Source organism: Panthera leo, chromosome C1, assembly GCF_018350215.1.
Source record: "Panthera leo isolate Ple1 chromosome C1, P.leo_Ple1_pat1.1, whole genome shotgun sequence".
Lineage (NCBI taxonomy): Eukaryota > Metazoa > Chordata > Mammalia > Carnivora > Felidae > Panthera > Panthera leo.
Window position 1 is genome coordinate 37072735 of NC_056686.1, and position 17813 is coordinate 37090547.

General features: G+C 52.6%; 1 protein-coding gene across 2 annotated transcripts; it reads right to left on the reverse strand.

Moving 5' to 3' along the window:
• Positions 1-373: 373 nt before the first annotated feature.
• PDZK1IP1 (PDZK1 interacting protein 1) lies at positions 374-7144 on the reverse strand. 2 transcript variants are annotated; one of them, XM_042953016.1, is made up of 5 exons: positions 7056-7144; positions 6665-6841; positions 3404-3512; positions 1431-1526; positions 374-809 (listed from the first exon to the last, which is right to left on the reverse strand). In XM_042953016.1, the coding sequence occupies exons 2-5, from the start codon at positions 6729-6731 to the stop codon at positions 737-739; spliced, it is 345 nt and encodes a 114-aa protein (XP_042808950.1). In that variant the 5' UTR covers positions 6732-6841; positions 7056-7144; the 3' UTR covers positions 374-736. The 2 variants fall into 2 exon arrangements, with proteins under 2 accessions (XP_042808950.1, XP_042808949.1); XM_042953015.1 differs by lacking the exon at positions 7056-7144 and having other exon boundaries at positions 6665-6893.
• Positions 7145-17813: the final 10669 nt, after the last annotated feature.

Here is a 17813-nt window from a genome sequence, read left to right on the forward strand (position 1 = left end):
AGCTGGGCTTCCTGAGTCCTAGCCCAAGACTCTTGGAGCTTGCTAGAGCTGGCTGGATGAGGGATGAGTGAACCGCCAGCAATCAGGCCACATGGAAGATAGGATAGGGAAGGGGAATGCTGCTGCACCAAGAAGGGCCCAGAATCACAGTCGTTAAGAGCAGGTCAGGGGAGGGGTGCTGGCAGGAGGGTCTCTACAAGGGGTAGAGTGGCTGAGCTTCCTAGCTCCATGGGCCTCTCAGAGAGGGCTTCCTGGATAATCCTCCAAAGTCACCATGACAGTGGCTTTGGAAGGTGATTGTCATGATTCAGAAAGCAAGACTGGGCCTGGCTGTAAACCTGAGGGGCTCTTTCTGAGCCCTGGGAGCATCAGGCCTGGAAATACGAAACATCTTTATTTCACAGAAATAAGAGGCATTTCCAAGGTTAGAGGAAGACAGTATGAGGCAAGGCAGTAGGTGATGAGTTGACTGTCCTCTTCAGAAGGGTCTTCTGAATTGAATTGGGTAGGAGACCTCCTAGGAAACCCCCCAGAGCCATAGCTGAGCCCCAACCTGGATACAGCCTGAGCTTCGACTTTGGCTGGTGACCACTCCAGAGAAGGTGGGCAGTGTGGGGTTGGAAGAGTCGGCCCCTTACTGTAGATTCCTACACAGAGAAGGAGCGGCTTGAGTGGTGATCTGGGCATCCATCACAGGCACCTGGGCTCACGGCTGGGGCCCACAGGCAAGCGGGGGTCACATGGGGGTGCTTCGGACCCTGCCCTCCTCCTCAGGGATATTCTCATAGGCATTCTCGTGCTCGTTGGACCTGAAAGAGGATGACAGGGGTCACCACCCATTCCATCCCATCCCCTCTACCTGCCTTATCCTGCACTGGTGACAGCAGTATCTTCCAGAATAAATAATCCTTGAGTGCCAGAAAGGGTTCCCCTGCCCACATCTGGTCCCAGGTGCACCTGAGACTGGAGGCCTCTCAGCACCCCTCCCTGAGCCCCATCTCTCTCCTACACTGAGCCCCTCCCCCACTGGGCCCCCACTGAGCAACCCCCTCATGGAGTCCACCTCCATACTGAGCTGCCTCCCCTACTCACCCCTCTCTCCACATTGAGTGCCCCCGACTCATCCCTTCAGAGTCAACTTCCCCCACTGCACTCCTCCCTATGAATCCCAGTCCGCCTGTGAGCTGCTCCCCCTACCCGTCCCTACCCCCTTACTGGGCCCTCTCCCCAGCTGAGCCTCAGGTCCCCAAGGAGTCCTGCACCCTCACAAAGCCCCCATTGCCACCTCCCTGAGCTCCTCTCTTCACTGAGCCCTTCCCCACATGTGTCCTCCTCCTTCCCTGCCCTCCCACCTTCTAGCCCCCTCCCACCCCTCAGAAGCATCTGGTCCTTCTGGAGCACAGGGTGGTTACCCTGTACCATCATCTCACCTGAAGCTGGCCGCCATCGAGGAGTACCTTCCGTCCGTTCCTACCAGGATTCCATCTGCCTTGTTTCCAACGGTCATGACTGTGTTCATGGGCTCCCTATGGATGGGGCTCATCAGTAGGGCTCCCTAGGTCCCTACCCTCTTTGTTCTCCCTCCTCCCCCTTGCCTAATCAGGCCTTTCTAGGCTCTGGTTCTCACGAGTCCAAGAGCAGTGGCTGGCCCTGGGCAGAAGCCCTTGTCTCCAGTAGGGGCCCTGCCAGTGGCCTGATTCTGGCCCCACTCCATGGGCCTTCCCACCCTTCTCCCTGCTCCAAGGTGGGGGCCTCAGGTCCCAGTCCAAGATTTGCAAAAGATGTATCTAAGGCCTCACACTTTGTGCAATTTTCCTTCTGGCCTCAGCTCAAGACCCAACAGGATTTAGTGTCTGCCCAGATTTCCACAGGGCTTTCCCCAGGGAATTAGGTACAGACATGGTCAACTTCCACTGAAGGCAGAGCTTGGATCATTTGAAAAAAAAAATAACATTGCTGACAAAAAGTTCCTGGCCTCTTATTCCAGTTTAAACCCAGTGACTGTGGCCTCTGCTCCTGCCTACCTGAAACTATTCTTACATGGGTCACGGGGACTCTTACTGCTGCTTGTCCTTCCTTGGACACCCCACAGGCACCTCAAACTTAGTATGTCTCAAATTAAACTCAGCAGCTGCCCCCAGATCTGCCTCTTATGCTCCGTCTCCATAAGTGGTACTATCTGAAGCCTGGACGCATCCTTGTCCTTCCTTCCTCCTGCCCCCTGCCGTCCCCATCCACCAACTTCTGGGGACCAGACCCCTAGACAACCGTCAGACATGGCGCCTCTCTATCCCCTCTGCTCCCTCCAGAGTCCAGACTCTCTCCTGACCTCATGCTCAGCCCCCCGCCCTGCCCTTCTCACCTGCAGACTGGCCCCTACCCCACGCATGCACCACAGGGCAGCCAGAGTGGCTGTGCTCAGGCCAACTCTCATCCCAGGACCAGCGTGCAAGCTCTCACCGGATTCCTACTGCACGAAAGATAAAGCCCACAGTCTGGGGTATAGGTGTACGAGGGTCTGCCAGGCCCGGGCCCTGCCTACCTTGCCAGTCTATCTCAGGCCTCCCATCCTTCTCTCTACGCATGACTGCTTGTGTTCCTGCAGTGGGCTGCACAGGGCCTTCCTTGGCTAGCACCCTGGCACCAGGCCCCTCCGTGGGAGCTACTGGCAGGTGCAGCCTTATTCCAGGATCGGCCAGCACAGAGTGATTGGATTTCAGCCCACCCCCCTCGACCTCAGTGTCCTGCACTTTGGACCCCTGGTGGCCTCGATGCCCTCTTCCATCAGCTGCAATGCTCTTCCCGTGCTACTCTATCCTGAGAGTCGCTCCTCTGCATTCTTTAGGCTTCAGAATAAACATGCAATTGGAAGCCTTCTTGGACTACCATCCCCGGCCCCCCAGACCAGGGCAGGCCCAGCACTGCAGTCTGCTCTCCCTTTTACCATTGGTACTTGCACTGGGATCACTCCTTGTCTTCCGGTCTGGGAGCCTGAGAGTTCAGGGGTTGTGTCTGTCTGTCCCACTGCCCCCCTGTACCCCTGCACATGGCACAGCACCTGACCCTGAAGAAAGATGGAGCCTTTCTTCCCAGAGATTTTCACAACCCCCATCACAGGCTAAGCCAGTGTCCTGACTCTACAGATAGAAACACTGAGACCTTGAGAAGAGAAGACATTGTCCCCAAAGCTCGCAGAACCGTGGAGGCCAACAGAGCCGTGTCTGGGGGCCGGCGAGCCCGAGCGCCAGTCCTAGAGAACTTGGGCCTCAGTGTCACTTCCGCACAGTGACAGGACAGGCTCCGGGTCTCCGAGGCCCTCCTCACCACTACTAGAGCAGTAGCGGTGGTCCTGGGGCCTGCCCTGCCTGCCCAGCCCAGACCCCAGCACCCCCGCAGCACTCACGGCTCTTCCTGGCACCAGAAGTGGTTGACAGCAAAGGCAATTGCGACCAGGACCAGGAACACAGCCACAGCGATTAAGCCCTGCATCCAGGGCTGCAGGTTCCCCAGGCCTGGAAAGAGGGGAGCAGGGATGCTGCAGCAGGCTCGGCAGCAGTGGGGGCTGCAAGTGCAGAATGGAGGGGGGGCAGAGGGAGGGGAGCAAAGGCTAAAGCCTGTGTCACAGGCCATCAGCCTGCTGCCAGGACCAGAAGAGACATTCTGAGGCAGCAGGGCTGGCAAGGAGGACCAACCTGACCCCACTGAGCTAAAGTAAGGGATGATGGCGGGGGGGGGGGGGGGGGGGGGGGGGGGCGGGCAGTGGTGGCGGGGCACCTGAATGGCTATCAGTTAAGCTTCCCACTTCAGCTCAGGTAATGAGCTCTGCGTGGACATCAGGCTCTGCGCTGACAGTGCAGAGCCTGCTTGGGATTCTCTTTCTTTCTCTCTCTCTCTCTCTCTCTCTCTCTCTGTCTCTCTCTGTCTCAAAATAAATAAATAAACTTTAAAACAAAAAAAACGGGACGATAGTTGGAAAATAAGAATTCAAAGAAGAAATGAGGAGCCAAGGAGGGACAGCCCAGAGCCTCCACCTATCCCTCCATGTGAGTCACATGCAGGATGCCCTACAAGTGTCTGGACCCCAAGGACCAAAGAGCAGCCCTCTGGATGGCCGGCCTGGGCCTTGCCAGCTGAGGGTATCTCCCCATCTCCCTGTGAGAGGGCGGGTCTGGCATCTGGAAGATCCTGTTCTGTAATGACTTTGCTCTGATACTAGGTAGGGGGTGGGAGTGTGGGACAGGCAAGACTGCTCAGCCAGGGGTGCCGGGGTGCCTGAGAGATGGCGGGGACAGAACACCTTTGGAAAGGCAAGGCAGAAGGGCAAGTTCTCCTCCAGGTCGTGGGGCCCAGGTAGAAAGTTTCAAAAGCTTCTCCCCTTCTGTCTTCTCCAGCGGGATGCCTCTGGGACTAGGCCAGAGACCAGGTTGAGGCCCCATCCATCTACTTTTTTTTCTTCTTTTTAATTTTTTTTATATTTATTTTTGAGAGAGAAAGAGAATGAACATGAGCAGGGAGGGGAAGAGAAAGAAGGATATAGAGGATCTGAAGCAGGCTCTGTGTTGGCAGCAGAGAGCCTGATGTGGGACTCGAAGTCTTGAACCGTGAGATCATGACCTGAACTGAAGTCGGATGCTTAACCGACTGAGTCACCCAGGTGCCCCCCACCTTCTCTATCTTTTGACCCTTGACCTTCGACACCACCTTTAACCCTCATGGTTTCCCAGAATCTCTGCCCTCAGTCACTGGCTGCCCCAAAGGGCTCTCCCCTCCCCCAGGCATGACTGTGTTCCATGAGCCTGAGGGAGCTTGACCCTGCAGAGGACAGACATGCAGTCGCAGGCAGGTCTCAGGAGGGGACAGAGGCCAGCAGGAGGCTCCTGAAGGGTCTTGCCTCCAGGCTAAAACACATGCATCCCCAGTGTCATCCTGTACTTTGAGGGGCCCAGGCTGGGCATCAAAAACCTCACTCTGCCTCACTCTCACTCAAAAGTCCTTCCTTGAGTCTACCTTAAAGCTCTCCTGCTGCAGCGAAGGCCCTGCCTCCTCTCTGAGCCTAGTAGGTACTGGGGACAAGGGAGGGATCTGGGAACTCTCTGGCCTGTCGCCAGGTCAGTGTGGTTATCTTGACTTCCATACTTGCCAAAAAGCAGTGCTTTGGCTTCATTGTTTGCCCAAGAAACAATGGTTCCTCAGGTCAGTGACTAGGCCTCAAGCCCTGGGAGGCCCCTCACTGCCTCCTCCAGACCCTTCAGCCAACTCCCTCCAGACACACAGGGAACTCCGGTCCCTGCTTCTCCTTCCAGGTGGCTCTGAAGTGAACATATAGCACAAAGGTCAGAACCTGGAGACAGAGGTGATCTGAGTTCTGTCCCCGTAGGAGGACTCAACCATCCTCCCTTTCGACCTCAAACTTTCACTTTGATTAAGTTCTTCTTTCCAGCTTATCTCTCAAGTCAGGCAAAATACCCTGAGGGCAAAGCGTCTCCAAAGGAAACCAAAATTACCCTCTCAAGCAATCAGGACTGCCCTGAGCCAGCAAGACCTCTGTGATTGACCCCAAGACAAAGACATGACCTTCACTGCCCACCTGCAGGTACCCACATTTTCCTTACATAAACCTGGAAGTCTTTTCTCCACTTTAGGGATAGTCTTTGAGACTCTGGTCCACCGTCTTCCTGGTGTCGGCCTCACTGAAATAAATCCCTTTCCTGTTTCCCCACCACTCGTCTCTCTGCCTTTGGATTTTGTCAGCGGTGAGTGGCAAACCTGGTCTGGGCCCTTGGAGCCAGGAGCTCCTGCACCCTGGCTACATCCCTTCTTGCTCTGCTGTGTGATTCACACAAGTTACTCGACCCCTCTGATCTTGTTTCTTAGAGGGCTGCCAAGACTGCAAGGCAGAAGGGAAGTAGACGTGCATGCGAGCTCAGGGCTCCTGCAAGGGAGGGGTACTCTGGAAACATCTTTGCCGGTCCTCTATGGACCCAAATCCCACCTGCTGAGTCCCCCACACTTCCAGATCTCAGGGTGTGGCTCCTCACAGGTGTGAAACTTTCCTGCACCCCAGCCCTGGCAGCAGCCCTGGGAAGTAGGCAGGGCAAGTTTACAGTCCTCGTTTTATGGATGAGAAAACTGAGTCTCAAAGAGGGCCAGTGATTTTCTCCAGGCTACAAGACATAGGCAGAGCTGGACAAATCTCAGGTACGCGGTGGGGGCCACACTGGGGCACTGTCTTCTTCCCAAGCCCAGGAAGCAGGCCCCAGACAACACTGCCCCTCCCCTGGAACAAGCCTGCCGTTTGGGGGTTGCTTGGGCCCCTCCCTCCTTCCTTGTAGCCCCTGACCCCCTGTCCTCAGGACCCTGCCATCTCTAAGGCAATTCCTGCTTCTAGATCTTGGGTCTCAATTCCTCTAGGTCTCTAGTCCCCTCCACACCCTCCCCGCCCTGCATTCCTCACTCGTGGAAAACAAGTCCCAGACAGCCTTGCTCAGAGATCTCTGCCTTTGGAGGTTCCTCCAGTGAGCCCAATCCCTGCTTCTCCTTCCCAACTGTATGTGTCCAGGGTGGTGAGGGAGGCCAGAGGACCACCCCATCCTCCCCTGGGTTTCCACCACCCAGCCCAGCCCTCCTCGCCACAACCACCACGGCAGGCCCAGTCCCGCGCTACCTTGCTGACAGCTGGCGGGTGGCACTGCCGTGAACAGGCCCAGAATGAGCAGGATGAGGGCCGACATGGCTGCAGGAAGCTTCTGGGCCTTCTCTCTGGCTGCTGGTATCTGGGCTCCTGGAGCTGCCGTGGAGTCTGTCCGTGTCTGCCTGAGATCAGCCCAGGCTTAGTCTGGCCCTGGAGAAGAGGCACAAGTAAGGAAGGCGGCGAGGGAGGAAGGAGAGGAGGTGGAGAGAAACCGCCCTCCCTCCCATGGTAATGAGCTTCCAGGCCTGGCCTCCCCTGGCCGGTGCCCTGCCCACTCAAGCTGGCATTCGAGGTCATCTTTCAGAGGCTGGGTAAGAAAGCAGGTCTGAGGACCAGGGAGACAGGAAGAGAGTTGGTGCCTCACCTCCAAGCCCCCGGCCTCCCCAGTTTTTGTGTCTGCTTTCCCCCTTCCTGGCAGCAGGGCTGGGCTCTGGGGAAAGGAGTGACACATTACTGCTCCTGCGGGCGGGGCATCTTGGAAGGCTGACAGTGGGATTAAGAAATCTGTTGTCTGGCTGCTCAGCAGGAGCTTGGGGAAAACCCCAGTGGCTAGGGAAAGGTCAAAGCTGACCCTCCCCCTCAGCCTGGTCTATTTCCTGTTCTCCCCCTCACCTGTCTCTACTCAACCCAACCAGACCAAGGGGCTCCAGTCTTGGGACTCAGCCTTGGCTTCTGTCCCTCCATCCCTGGCCTAGCTCAGTAGCTCTATAATCCACCCTCCTCCATGGGGACCATGACAGTGGGTCTGAATGTCCCAGTCCCCAGCCTTCCCTACCCAACCCAGCTGCCCTGGCCCAGTTCAGCTTTCCTCTTGGCCCCACATGTGGTACCTGGAAGCTGGGTGGAACCTCCCTGTGACAAGGTCAAGGCTCGGTCAGAGGCCTGTATACACACCTTCTGACCCACCCCCCACCCAACACAGGGAGACTAGCGGGTGAACACAGCCCTGCCATGGAGGCAAAGAAAGGACACCCCCAAGTGGAAAGATCCAATAGAAGGCCCGGAAGCCCTGGGCACTCAAACCGCAGGGTCACGTGGAGTCCGTCTGACCCTCCAGCTAAGGAACTAAGAATGACCCAAGTACCTGTCCAGGCCCGGGACCAAAGGTCATGCTGGGTCTCCTTGCCTTACCCCTCCCCAGGAGTACAGGAAGCCAGAGATGCTGAGAGTCTCACTCCACAGACACCAAGAACGGAGGACCCAGCACACCAGGGCAATGCCTCAGAGGGAGTGTCCCCAGAAGGCCCTCCACAGTCTCCCTGCCCAGAAGCCACCAAGCCGCTGCTCACAGGACCTCATGGGCAATCCTTTCTATAGCAAGATGGTTCTGCCAGGGGCAGCAGTCACGTGTTCTGCCACATCCCTACTTCCTGTGTCTACACATTCAAGCACAGCAGGTACCACCATCATCCAAAGATGGGGTGATGCAGGTGGTCTGAGGGAATTCAGCTCGGACTTGAGTGATACATCCATATATGTCCTGTTCTCCCTCCCTAACCCCAACTTGGAGTCCTCAGAATCTTCTGGCACAAAGTTTGGCTGGAGTAGTCACCATTCGTGTTAATGAATAGCTAGGGAATCACTGATCGGTATGCAAGGAATGGGGTTGAATTTAATAAACATCAGGATATTTTCTTGGAGAGTTTTAAGCAGAGGAGTCATGTGGCCAGATCTGCATTTGAGAAAACTTCTCTGGCCCCGGGGGGGTAGAGTCTGAAAGGGTGTGCAAGGGCTGGAGAAAGGGGAGAAAGGGCTGCTGGATGGCCACACACCCAGGGCCCGGGCTGCACCAGGGCAGCCTCGGTGCATCTGAGCCCTCTAGGAGATGGCGTGGATAGGGCGTGGCTTCTGAACACATGACTAGCTGGGGGTGGCCGGTGAGGGACAAGGATTTGCCCAGGGTGATGCCTGGTGTCTCAGAGACCCTAGCAAGTTTCAGAAGAGGTGGGGGGATGATGGGCTGCAGGCTCAGATGTATTGTGCTTGTGGTGCCTGTGGATCCTCCATAAGGAAACATCCAGAAGGCAGCAGGATCTTGAGTCTGGCATAGAGAGCTAGATCTGGGAGCCATGTGTGGCACAGCATTGGTAACTGAGGCACAAGAACATATGGTCACCCCAGGGTGTGTGTGCGTGTGTGTGTGTGTGTGTGTGTGTGTGGTGTGTATGGTGTGTGTGATATAAATGTGTGTGGTGTGTGGATGTGTGTGTGGATGTGTGTTGTGTATGAGTGTGTGGCGTATGTGGTGTGTGTGTGTGTGGTGTGTATGTGTGTGTGGTGCGTGTGCACGAGTGCGTGTGGTATGTGTGTGGTGTATATGTATGTGTGCATGTGGTGTGTGTGTGCGTGCAGTGTGTGTGGTGTGTCTGTATGTGTGTGGTGTGTAGGGGTGTGTGTGTGTGTAGTGTTTGTATGGTGTGTGAAGTGCATGTATGCGTGTGGTGTATATGTATGTGTGTTTGTGTGCGGTGTATGGGTGTGTGTGTGGTGTTTGTGGGGTGTGTATGTATGTGTGCGGTGTGTGGCAAATATATGTTATGTGTATATGTGTATGTGGTGTGTGTGTGTGTGTGTGTGTGTGTGTGTGCAGGGGAAAGGAGAGAAGCCAGGGACCAGGACACAGCCCCAGTGATAAGGGTCTGTAAAAAGGAAGGTTAGAGCAGGAGGAAGAAATCTCAGAAGAGTGAGATGTCCCAGAAATCCAGGAAGGGGAAAGCCAGTAAGACCCGGGCAGGGAAGTCACTGTATGTAGGGCCCCCCCGCCTCAAGGAGTTTCCCCCAAAAGGAGCCCAGCTTCTCCCATTGGTCCCCAGGTCTCATGTCCTGCTTCCCTCACCCAAGCATCCCCCCTTCCCTAAAGAATCCAGGAAAGGACAAGGACTCCCAGGGCCCTGTTTTTGGGTGGGGGGGGAAGGGGATGAGCAGGAAGGACATCAGGTGACCAACGGGAGGAAAACACACCTCCCAGGTCAAAGTCCCAAGCTTTAGAGCAAAACAAGTTGTTCCGGAAGAGGGGGGCGTGGGTGGACATTTGGCTTTGAGGCTGGTCTCTGCTGTCTGGGTGTCCTCATCCAGCTGAGGGGGGATCATCTCCCCAGCTGCATGGACACAGCCCTGGGTCCCCATGGTAACAAATTGGTCCCCCTGCTGGTCTGGTGTGGCCCCAAGATCTAGACTCAGGCCTCAGCAACTCCACAGGACTGGACCCTGTGTCCTCATCTCTGAGCTGCTGCTCCATCAACACTCAGTTCCTCCCTCGGGGTCCCAGCCCAGCTCTGCCACCATGAATCATCAGGCCCCTTGGACCAGTCTTCCATCTAGCATCCAGCAACGCCTTGTGTGATTCACCCTTTAGAAACATCGAAGTGGGCCTAGACTTTCCAGCCATCCCGCCTGCCATTGCAGTTGTTGCCAGCAGGTGGCAGAGTCCAGCTCCAATCCACGCCAGGTTGGTAAGGACAGGGAGGGGGCCAGTTTGCCAGGGAAGATTCTGCAATTTCCCCTCCTTTCGGCCCCCTCGCTTCCGCCCCCTTTCGGGGGTGGTTTGGAGGAAGGGAGGGTGGACACTGACATGTAAACAGTCAGCCAAGCTGGGAACAGTGCCCATGGCATGCTCAGGGCTGTGCCGTAGAGAAGCACAGACCACTAAATTGTTAAGGAAGGCATCCTGGAGGAGGTGATGCTAGGAAGGAAAAAGGTTAGCTGAATCATTGGACCAAGCAGAAAGGCAGCCCCAAAGAGAGGAGAGAGCTGAGAGCAGAGAGAGGACAAGCATGGAGACACATTGGTGAAGGGTATCTGCTCTTAAGATAATATGCAAACTTTGGGGGTGCCAGGTGGCTCAGTCGGCTGAGCGTTGGACTTCGGCTCAGGTCATGATCTCACAGTTCGTGAGTTCGAGCCCCACATTGGGCTCTCTGCTGTCAGCATGGAGCCTGCTTTGGATCCTCTGTCACTCTCTCTCTCTGCACCTCTCTGGCTCATTCTCTCTCTCTCTCTCTCTCTCTCTCTCTCTCTCTCCTCTCTCTCTCTCTCTCTCCAAAACAAACATTAAAAAAAAGAAGAAGAAGAAGAATGAAGGCAACAGGGGCTCCTGGCTGGTTTAGTACAGTATGTGACTCTTAATCTCAGAGTTGTGAGTTTGAGCCCCATGTTGGGTGATGAGATTCCCTAAAGGTAAAAAATTCTTAAAAAGAACAAAAGAATGAAGGTAACAAAGCACAGTCCGTCTGTGATATTTCCATATTACCACATGCCATTGTTGCAGATATCTGGATATTTCCCTTATGCTCATCACTATTCGAAGTATATCAGTCATTGGACTGACTGCCACTAGATCTTATTGTCTAATACATTATCAAACTATAAGTAAGTTACTCTTTTGCAAACTTATATTTTTAATATTCTAACAACTACATTTCGACATGATTGGTTTCCTTTTTTTAAAATTTTTTTAATGTTTTTTTCTGAGACAGAGAGAGACAGAGCATGAGTGGGGGAGGGGCAGAGAGAGAGGGGGGACACAGAATCCAAAACAGGCTCCAGGCTCCGAGCTGTCAGTGCAGAGCCTGACGCGGGGCTCAAACTCATAGACCTCGAGATCATGACCTGAGCCGAAGCCGGACACTCAACCGACTGAGCCACTCAGGCACCCTGGTTTCCTTTTATTTTACACATTTCAGTCCACAGGCTGCACCAGACCTCTCAAGGGTTTCACGGCACCAAAGAGGTTAAGGAGTCGTGACTCACAGGAGCCTAGGGCAGGTCTGTTCAAAGCAGTGCCATGTGATCTCAAGGTCAGACCTGAAGAAAGATTGGCACTTTCTGGACAGGGGCTTTCTGGGGCTCAGGGCTGGAGGCCATGGTCAGAGTGAATGGGTGCTCACCCTCATAGAGCACCCCATGCCTGGGAGCTGGAAGGGGCAAAAAGCACCAGCGTGGAGGCAGCCAAGCCAAGGAATGTACTGGCTGTGACTCCTGGGTCCTAGGCGACCCCACTGGGCTGGTGAGATTTATGACCAGGACCTCCCAGTTGGGGAAGATCAATCACCCCCTCCTGCTGCCTATTCTCTCAGCCAAGAAACTAAAGGGCTGGCCCTGTGCCAAAAGCCCAGCCTGCCAGCAGAGGTCCCAAGGCCAAATCCTTTGCCAGTGGTTCCAGCACAGCCCTGCTCCCCTGCCCAGGGCTGCAGGCCAGCAGTGGAGCCATGCTGGGGTTGCTAGTGTCTAGAATCACAATCTGCCCTGGCCTACATGCTCATCCTGAATGGTGTGACCTTGTTCCTCATTTTCAGCTGGGGAAGTTGTGACTCAGAAAGGGACAGTCACTAACTGAAGGTCACACAGTAAGTTAGTAGGAGAGATAGGGCTAAACCCTAGGCATCCCTATGTGTAGCCCAGAGCTCAGTCCCTCTGTCAAGCACCTATGTATTGGTCAGTTTCCCAAGTGGCATTCCCAAATGGCTTGCTTTCATTCATTTGCTCAACATATTTAATGTCTACCATGGGGCTGGAAATACAGTAGTGAGCAAGATAGGGCTTATACAATTATCTAATTAACTATCTGATTACAGTTGACCCTTGAATAACGTGGGTTTGAGCTGCTTGGGTCCACTTACATGTGGATTTTTTTTTTCAATAAATGTTGTACAGCACTGTAAATGCATTTTCTTTATGATTTATTATTTTCTTAATAACATTTTCTTTTATCTAGCTTACTTTATTATAAGAGTACAGGATATAATACATATACAAAATATGTGTGTCAACTGTTCATGTTATCAGTAAGGCTACTGGTCAACAGTAGGCTATTAGTAGTTAAGTTTTGGGGGGAGTCAAAAGTTATGTGTGGATTTGTGACTTTTGGGGGGGTCAGTGTCTAACCCCCATCTGCTCAAGGGTCAACTGTAACCTAATTGCACCAAATATTTTAAAGGAGACGAAGAGTGCCAAGAGTATATAAATGGGGATGCCCTCTACGGTAGGAAATCAAGAAAGGGTAATATTAAGTCTAAAATTCATTCATTCATTTATTCATTCATTCAACAAATATTTACTGAATGCCTCCTGTGGACCAGGCACTCTTCGAGATGCCAAGGATACAGCAATGATCAAAAAGAAGTCCCTCTTCTTAGAGAGCTTACATTCTAGAGGGGTTATCCAGGAAACAAATAAATAGATACAATAGGTCATATGGCTATATGGGAAAGACAAGACAGGATCAGGAGAATAGGATGCTATGTGCTATTTTACATAGATTCATCAGGGAAGGCTCCTCTAAGAGGGAACATTTGAACAGAGCTGAGTTGAGGAAGCAAGATGTTCAGCTGTCAGAGGGGAGAGGGTGGCAGGCAAGGAGAATAAACAGCAAGTGCAAAGGTCCTGAGGAAGGGGCATGAGGAAAGCATCTGTGTGACTAATAAAGAAGTGAATGCAGGAGAGGAGGTTGGAAAGGCTGCGTGAGACCCACTCACATGGAGTCTTTTGTGAGTGACTGTAAAGGCTTCAGCTTTGAATCAGATGGAGTGAAGAGGCTATTGGAGGGTCTGAGCACAGAAGACATGATGCTGCTGCTTTGTTGAGGAAAGATCCCAGAAGGCAAGAAAAGCAGAAACAAAGCAGTGAGACTAGTTAGGAGGCCACCACAATACTACAGGCAAGGGATAACAGCGGCTTGGGTCAAGGCAGCAGCCATGGCACCAGGGATACGTGATTTGAATCTAGATACATTTTGAGGGTAAAGCCAACATGATTCGGAATGTGGGGGAAAGGAGAAGCCAAGGATGGTTTCAAGGTTTCGAGCCTGTTCAACTACCACAGACTGAGATGGGGAAGGTTCAACAGGGGCAGGATTCACATGTTTTGTCTGGAGATGGGTATGTGGGTCTGGAGTTAGGAGGCGTGGTCCAGGCTGGAAATGTGTATTTGGGAGCTGTCAGGCAGCGATGGAGGGATCCCCCGGACACAGGGAGAGAAGATCTGAAGTGCCGGGCTTGGGAAGTCATAGGCAAGAGCTACTTCCAGGCTGGGGAAGAGCAGACAGGAAAGCTTGCAGGCAGGGGGAGCCATCGGGGCATCAGCCTGTTGAGAGAGCAGAAGGTGATCCGGAAAGGGGTCCTGATGGCCTTGCAGGACCTGTGAAGAGATTCGATCTTTCCCTTACAGGTAAAGCCACACCATTATAGTATTTTAGGCAAGGACGTGGCACGGGCAGTCTTGCATTTCAGCGAGGTCTTTCCAACCACAGCTGGAAGAATGGGTTCGATAGACAATGCAGTGAACAGTGAGCCAGTGAGTGGGCTGGGGGTGGGGGAGGGACCCAGGAGACAAGAGGCACAGCTGGAGTTAGGACAGCACGTGGAGCGAAGCGGGAGGGTGGGAGAGCAACTCAATGGGGAGAGCCGGCAGGCTAAGGTGACTCCCTGGATGTGAGGAGTGAAGGACTCAGAAGAGTAGAGTCAAGTTGCACCTAGTCCCCCATCTTAGACAACACTTGGATGTTGGTTCTAAGAATACTAGAAGAGCAGCAGGTTGGGGCGGGGGTGGGGGGGCTGGTGAGGAGAGAGCCTGTATTCATTCAACAAAACTCTCCAGAGTGTCTGGCACTCAAGGGCTAATGAATGAGACAAGCAAAAAGCAATGAGCCAAATGCTGGGTCCCAGGGCAGGTGATCTGAGTTCACGGCACCCAGGGCACATCTCAGGATGCAGCTCGGTGTGTGAGAGACATCTGAGCCAGAAGTGGTAGCTTAGAATTCAGCAGCTTACGGATGGTAACTGAGGCCTTGGCAGGGCTGATGTGGCTGGAATAGGGAGGGATAAGAAATGCCTGTGTGAATGGATGGGGAGTGGATCTCCATCTGAATCAAAAGGAAAATGAAGAAGGAACACATATCACCTTTACACCACTTAGGATCAAATTACAGGCATCAGGTGCACTCCACATTTCAGGACCTTTGGAGTCATGTAACTGATTTTATTTCACCCTAACAAAAACTGTTTTCTTCCCTGGTTATCAATTTTGCCATTAGTCTATGAAATATTTGGAGAAGCTAAGATTTTCAGCCTGAAAAGGAGCACTCTCAGGAGTCTCCGTCTCCAGTTATCTGCAGGGCTGTCCTTGACCAGAGAAAAATCATCCTCTGTGCCCTCTGAGCATGGAGCTGGGGATGAGAAGAGTCACAGAGAGACTGTTTTTGGTTCACCGAGACAAAGCCTGTCTTGAGTATCTAGTGATAGCGAAGAAGCCCCTATAAAGTGATGAGCTCCCCATCACTAGAGGTGTGCAAGTTGGAGCTGTGAGCTTGCAGAGAGAGGTAGCGTACAGGAAGGGGCAGGGAGGAGTGAGTGGACTCAATGCTGACGTCTCTGGGGCCCAGGAGGAATGAGCTAAGCATCGAGACCCTCACCCAGCACAAGTTGTGTGACCCGGGCACCACTCCCCACTTCTCTGAGCCTCTGTTTCTCAGCCTCTGTTGCTGCACTGGATTGGTCAGAGAGTAAGGCATCTGAACACCTGGTAAAAGGAGATACTTGATAATGTTAGGAGCACCCAGATCTAAACACAACGTCCAGTGTTTGAGCTATACTGCCCTGTCCCAAACCAGTCCTTTTTCTGAACAGAAACCCCAGCAGGGCAGTAAGAGGCATTATGGGCACATTCTGTTGGCCACATGTTCACCACCTCTAAGTCAATGTAGAAGAAGCCACACTCAAACCATCTGCACATTTCACATCTGGAGCTTTGGTCTGAAAGTCAGACTCTGGCCTTCGAAATGAAAATTACTTTAAAAGCCTGCAGCTTCACACAGAAGTTAAACATAATGCAATCATAATTTCATGGTTGGGGAAAAATATATATATATTTTTTAAAGATTTTATTTTTAAGTAATCTCTACAACCAACGTGAGGCTCAAACTCACAACCCTGAGATCAAGAGTCTCACACTCCTCTGACTGAGCCAGCCAGGTGCCCCCAAATACAGATTTTTTTTTAAAGAGAGGAAATACAACGAAACATTCATTGGTGAACTAGGCCGAGTTTATGATTTTTGTTTTGTTTTGTTTACCTCTCTTTCTGTTCTTTCCAGAGTTTCTATAACAAGAAATGTTTGTTGGGAGAGAGGGGGGGGAAAAAAAAGCTCGTAGTTTAAAAATAAATAAAATAGGCGTGCCTGGGTGGCTCAGTCAGTTGGGCTGCTGACTTCAGCTCGAGTCATGATCTCACGGTCTGTGAGTTCGAGCCCCACAACAGGCTCTGTGCTGACAGCTCAGAGCCTGGAGCCTGCTTCAGATTCTGTGTCTCCCTCTCTCTCTGCCCCTCCCCCACTCATGCTCCATCTCTCTCGCTCTCCAAAATAATAAATAAACATTTAAAAATTTTTAATAAACAAAATAAACCTGCATTAAAAGGCAAAATTAAGTCACTTTTCCAAATTTTTACTAGTGCCCTTACATAGCGCAGAGTTAACCCAGAGCCTCTCTTTGCCAAAGTATCTGTCCCTGGCCAGGCAGGGGCATTAGGACGTTATGGCCGAGCCCAGTCTGTCTATTTTCTGGCTAATGGGAGCCTGCCCCCATCATGCTCTTCCAGAGAGGCCCTCCAGGTGCCAGGACACACATAGGAAGCATCTGGGGCCTGCCCTGCAGCTCAGTCCAGAGACACCTGTAACACCAGAAATGCTACCACTTTTTGAAGGCATGCTTACTATGCGCCAAAGCACTGTGCTAGGTGCTGCGGACTCACAGCCCATTTAATCCTCACAATATCGTGAGTGCTATATCCCCATTTTACCATAGACAATACCATAGACAATTTCAGAGAAATTAAACTCAGAAAGTAAGTGGATCCAGAATTTGAATCCACATTTATTTGATTCTAAAGCTCTCAAGTATTACATTATACTTCCTCCTCATGTTAAAAACAAATCAATTACTAAAAAGCCATGAGTGCCGTGAAGGAGGCATACAATTGGAACCTCGGAGAAGGCACTATTAAAGTCCCCAAAGGGGAAGGAAAGATCAGGGAAGACTTCTAGGAAGAGGTGTCCATTGAATTGAGCTTTGAAGGATGAGTAGGAATTTACCAGAGCATAGCACACAGTCAGAGTGGGTGTTCAGTGAATATTTTTAATTGTAAGAACTAACAAAGATTTTAACTGAATATACAGATGAAATAACATGATGTTTGGGATGTGCTTCATGATAATCCATTGTGAAGACAGGGAGTATGGGGAAGGATGGAGGTATAGATGAAACAAGATTACCCACGTGGCTGATTGTTGAGGCTGGTGATGGATGCATGCCATTTATTATATTATCCTATTTTCACATAGATTTGGAAATGCTCTTAACGAAATGAACGTAATGACCCATTTGTGCCCACACACCACGAGGACCTGATGAAATAATTCAGTAAATATTTACCGAGCACCTATGTGCACCCACACACTCTGGGCATGACGGAGCCGCCAGTGACCAGGGACACCCTGTCCCAGCACTGGCCAACTCATGGATAGGGAGATGAGGCCGGGACTCAATCCAGGGCAGGTGGCAAGCGGCACCAGGTATGGATCAAGGGGCTCTGAGTTCAGAAGTAAGGAAGGCCCCAGCCCTCAGCAGGGGGATGCGGGGGCAGGGGCAGGGAGGGGGGGCACGGATCCAGCAGATGCAGCATCGGAGCATCTGAGGTAGTTGAACACACAGGAGTGCACCTGTCGTGGGGCATTCAGGGCAGGCACCTGAGCCAGGGAAAGGCTCAAAGGTGGGAACTAAGAGACAGTGCACATGAAACACGTGGGGAGCTCAATAGGCCCTTAAGGGAGGATGGAGGGCAGAGGAGGGCACAGCACTTTCCACTCCAGTCTTGAGCTGGCCTGATTTTTTTAGGACACTTCCTGGACCATGCTTGTTCCCCCCTTCCCTCCCTGAAACTGTCCACATCCCCAGAGCACTCAGAGCCATCAAAGTGAGTGACGGCAGGCTAATCACAGCCACTTGGGTGTGAGGAGGCCCCTTGTCTCTCTCTGAGGACCCTCCAGCAAGGACAAGTGCAGGACAAAAGCTGTGCCTCCCCCTCCTGGCCTGCCACAGCCCTCATTAGCATCATACAGAAAGCCTGCCCGC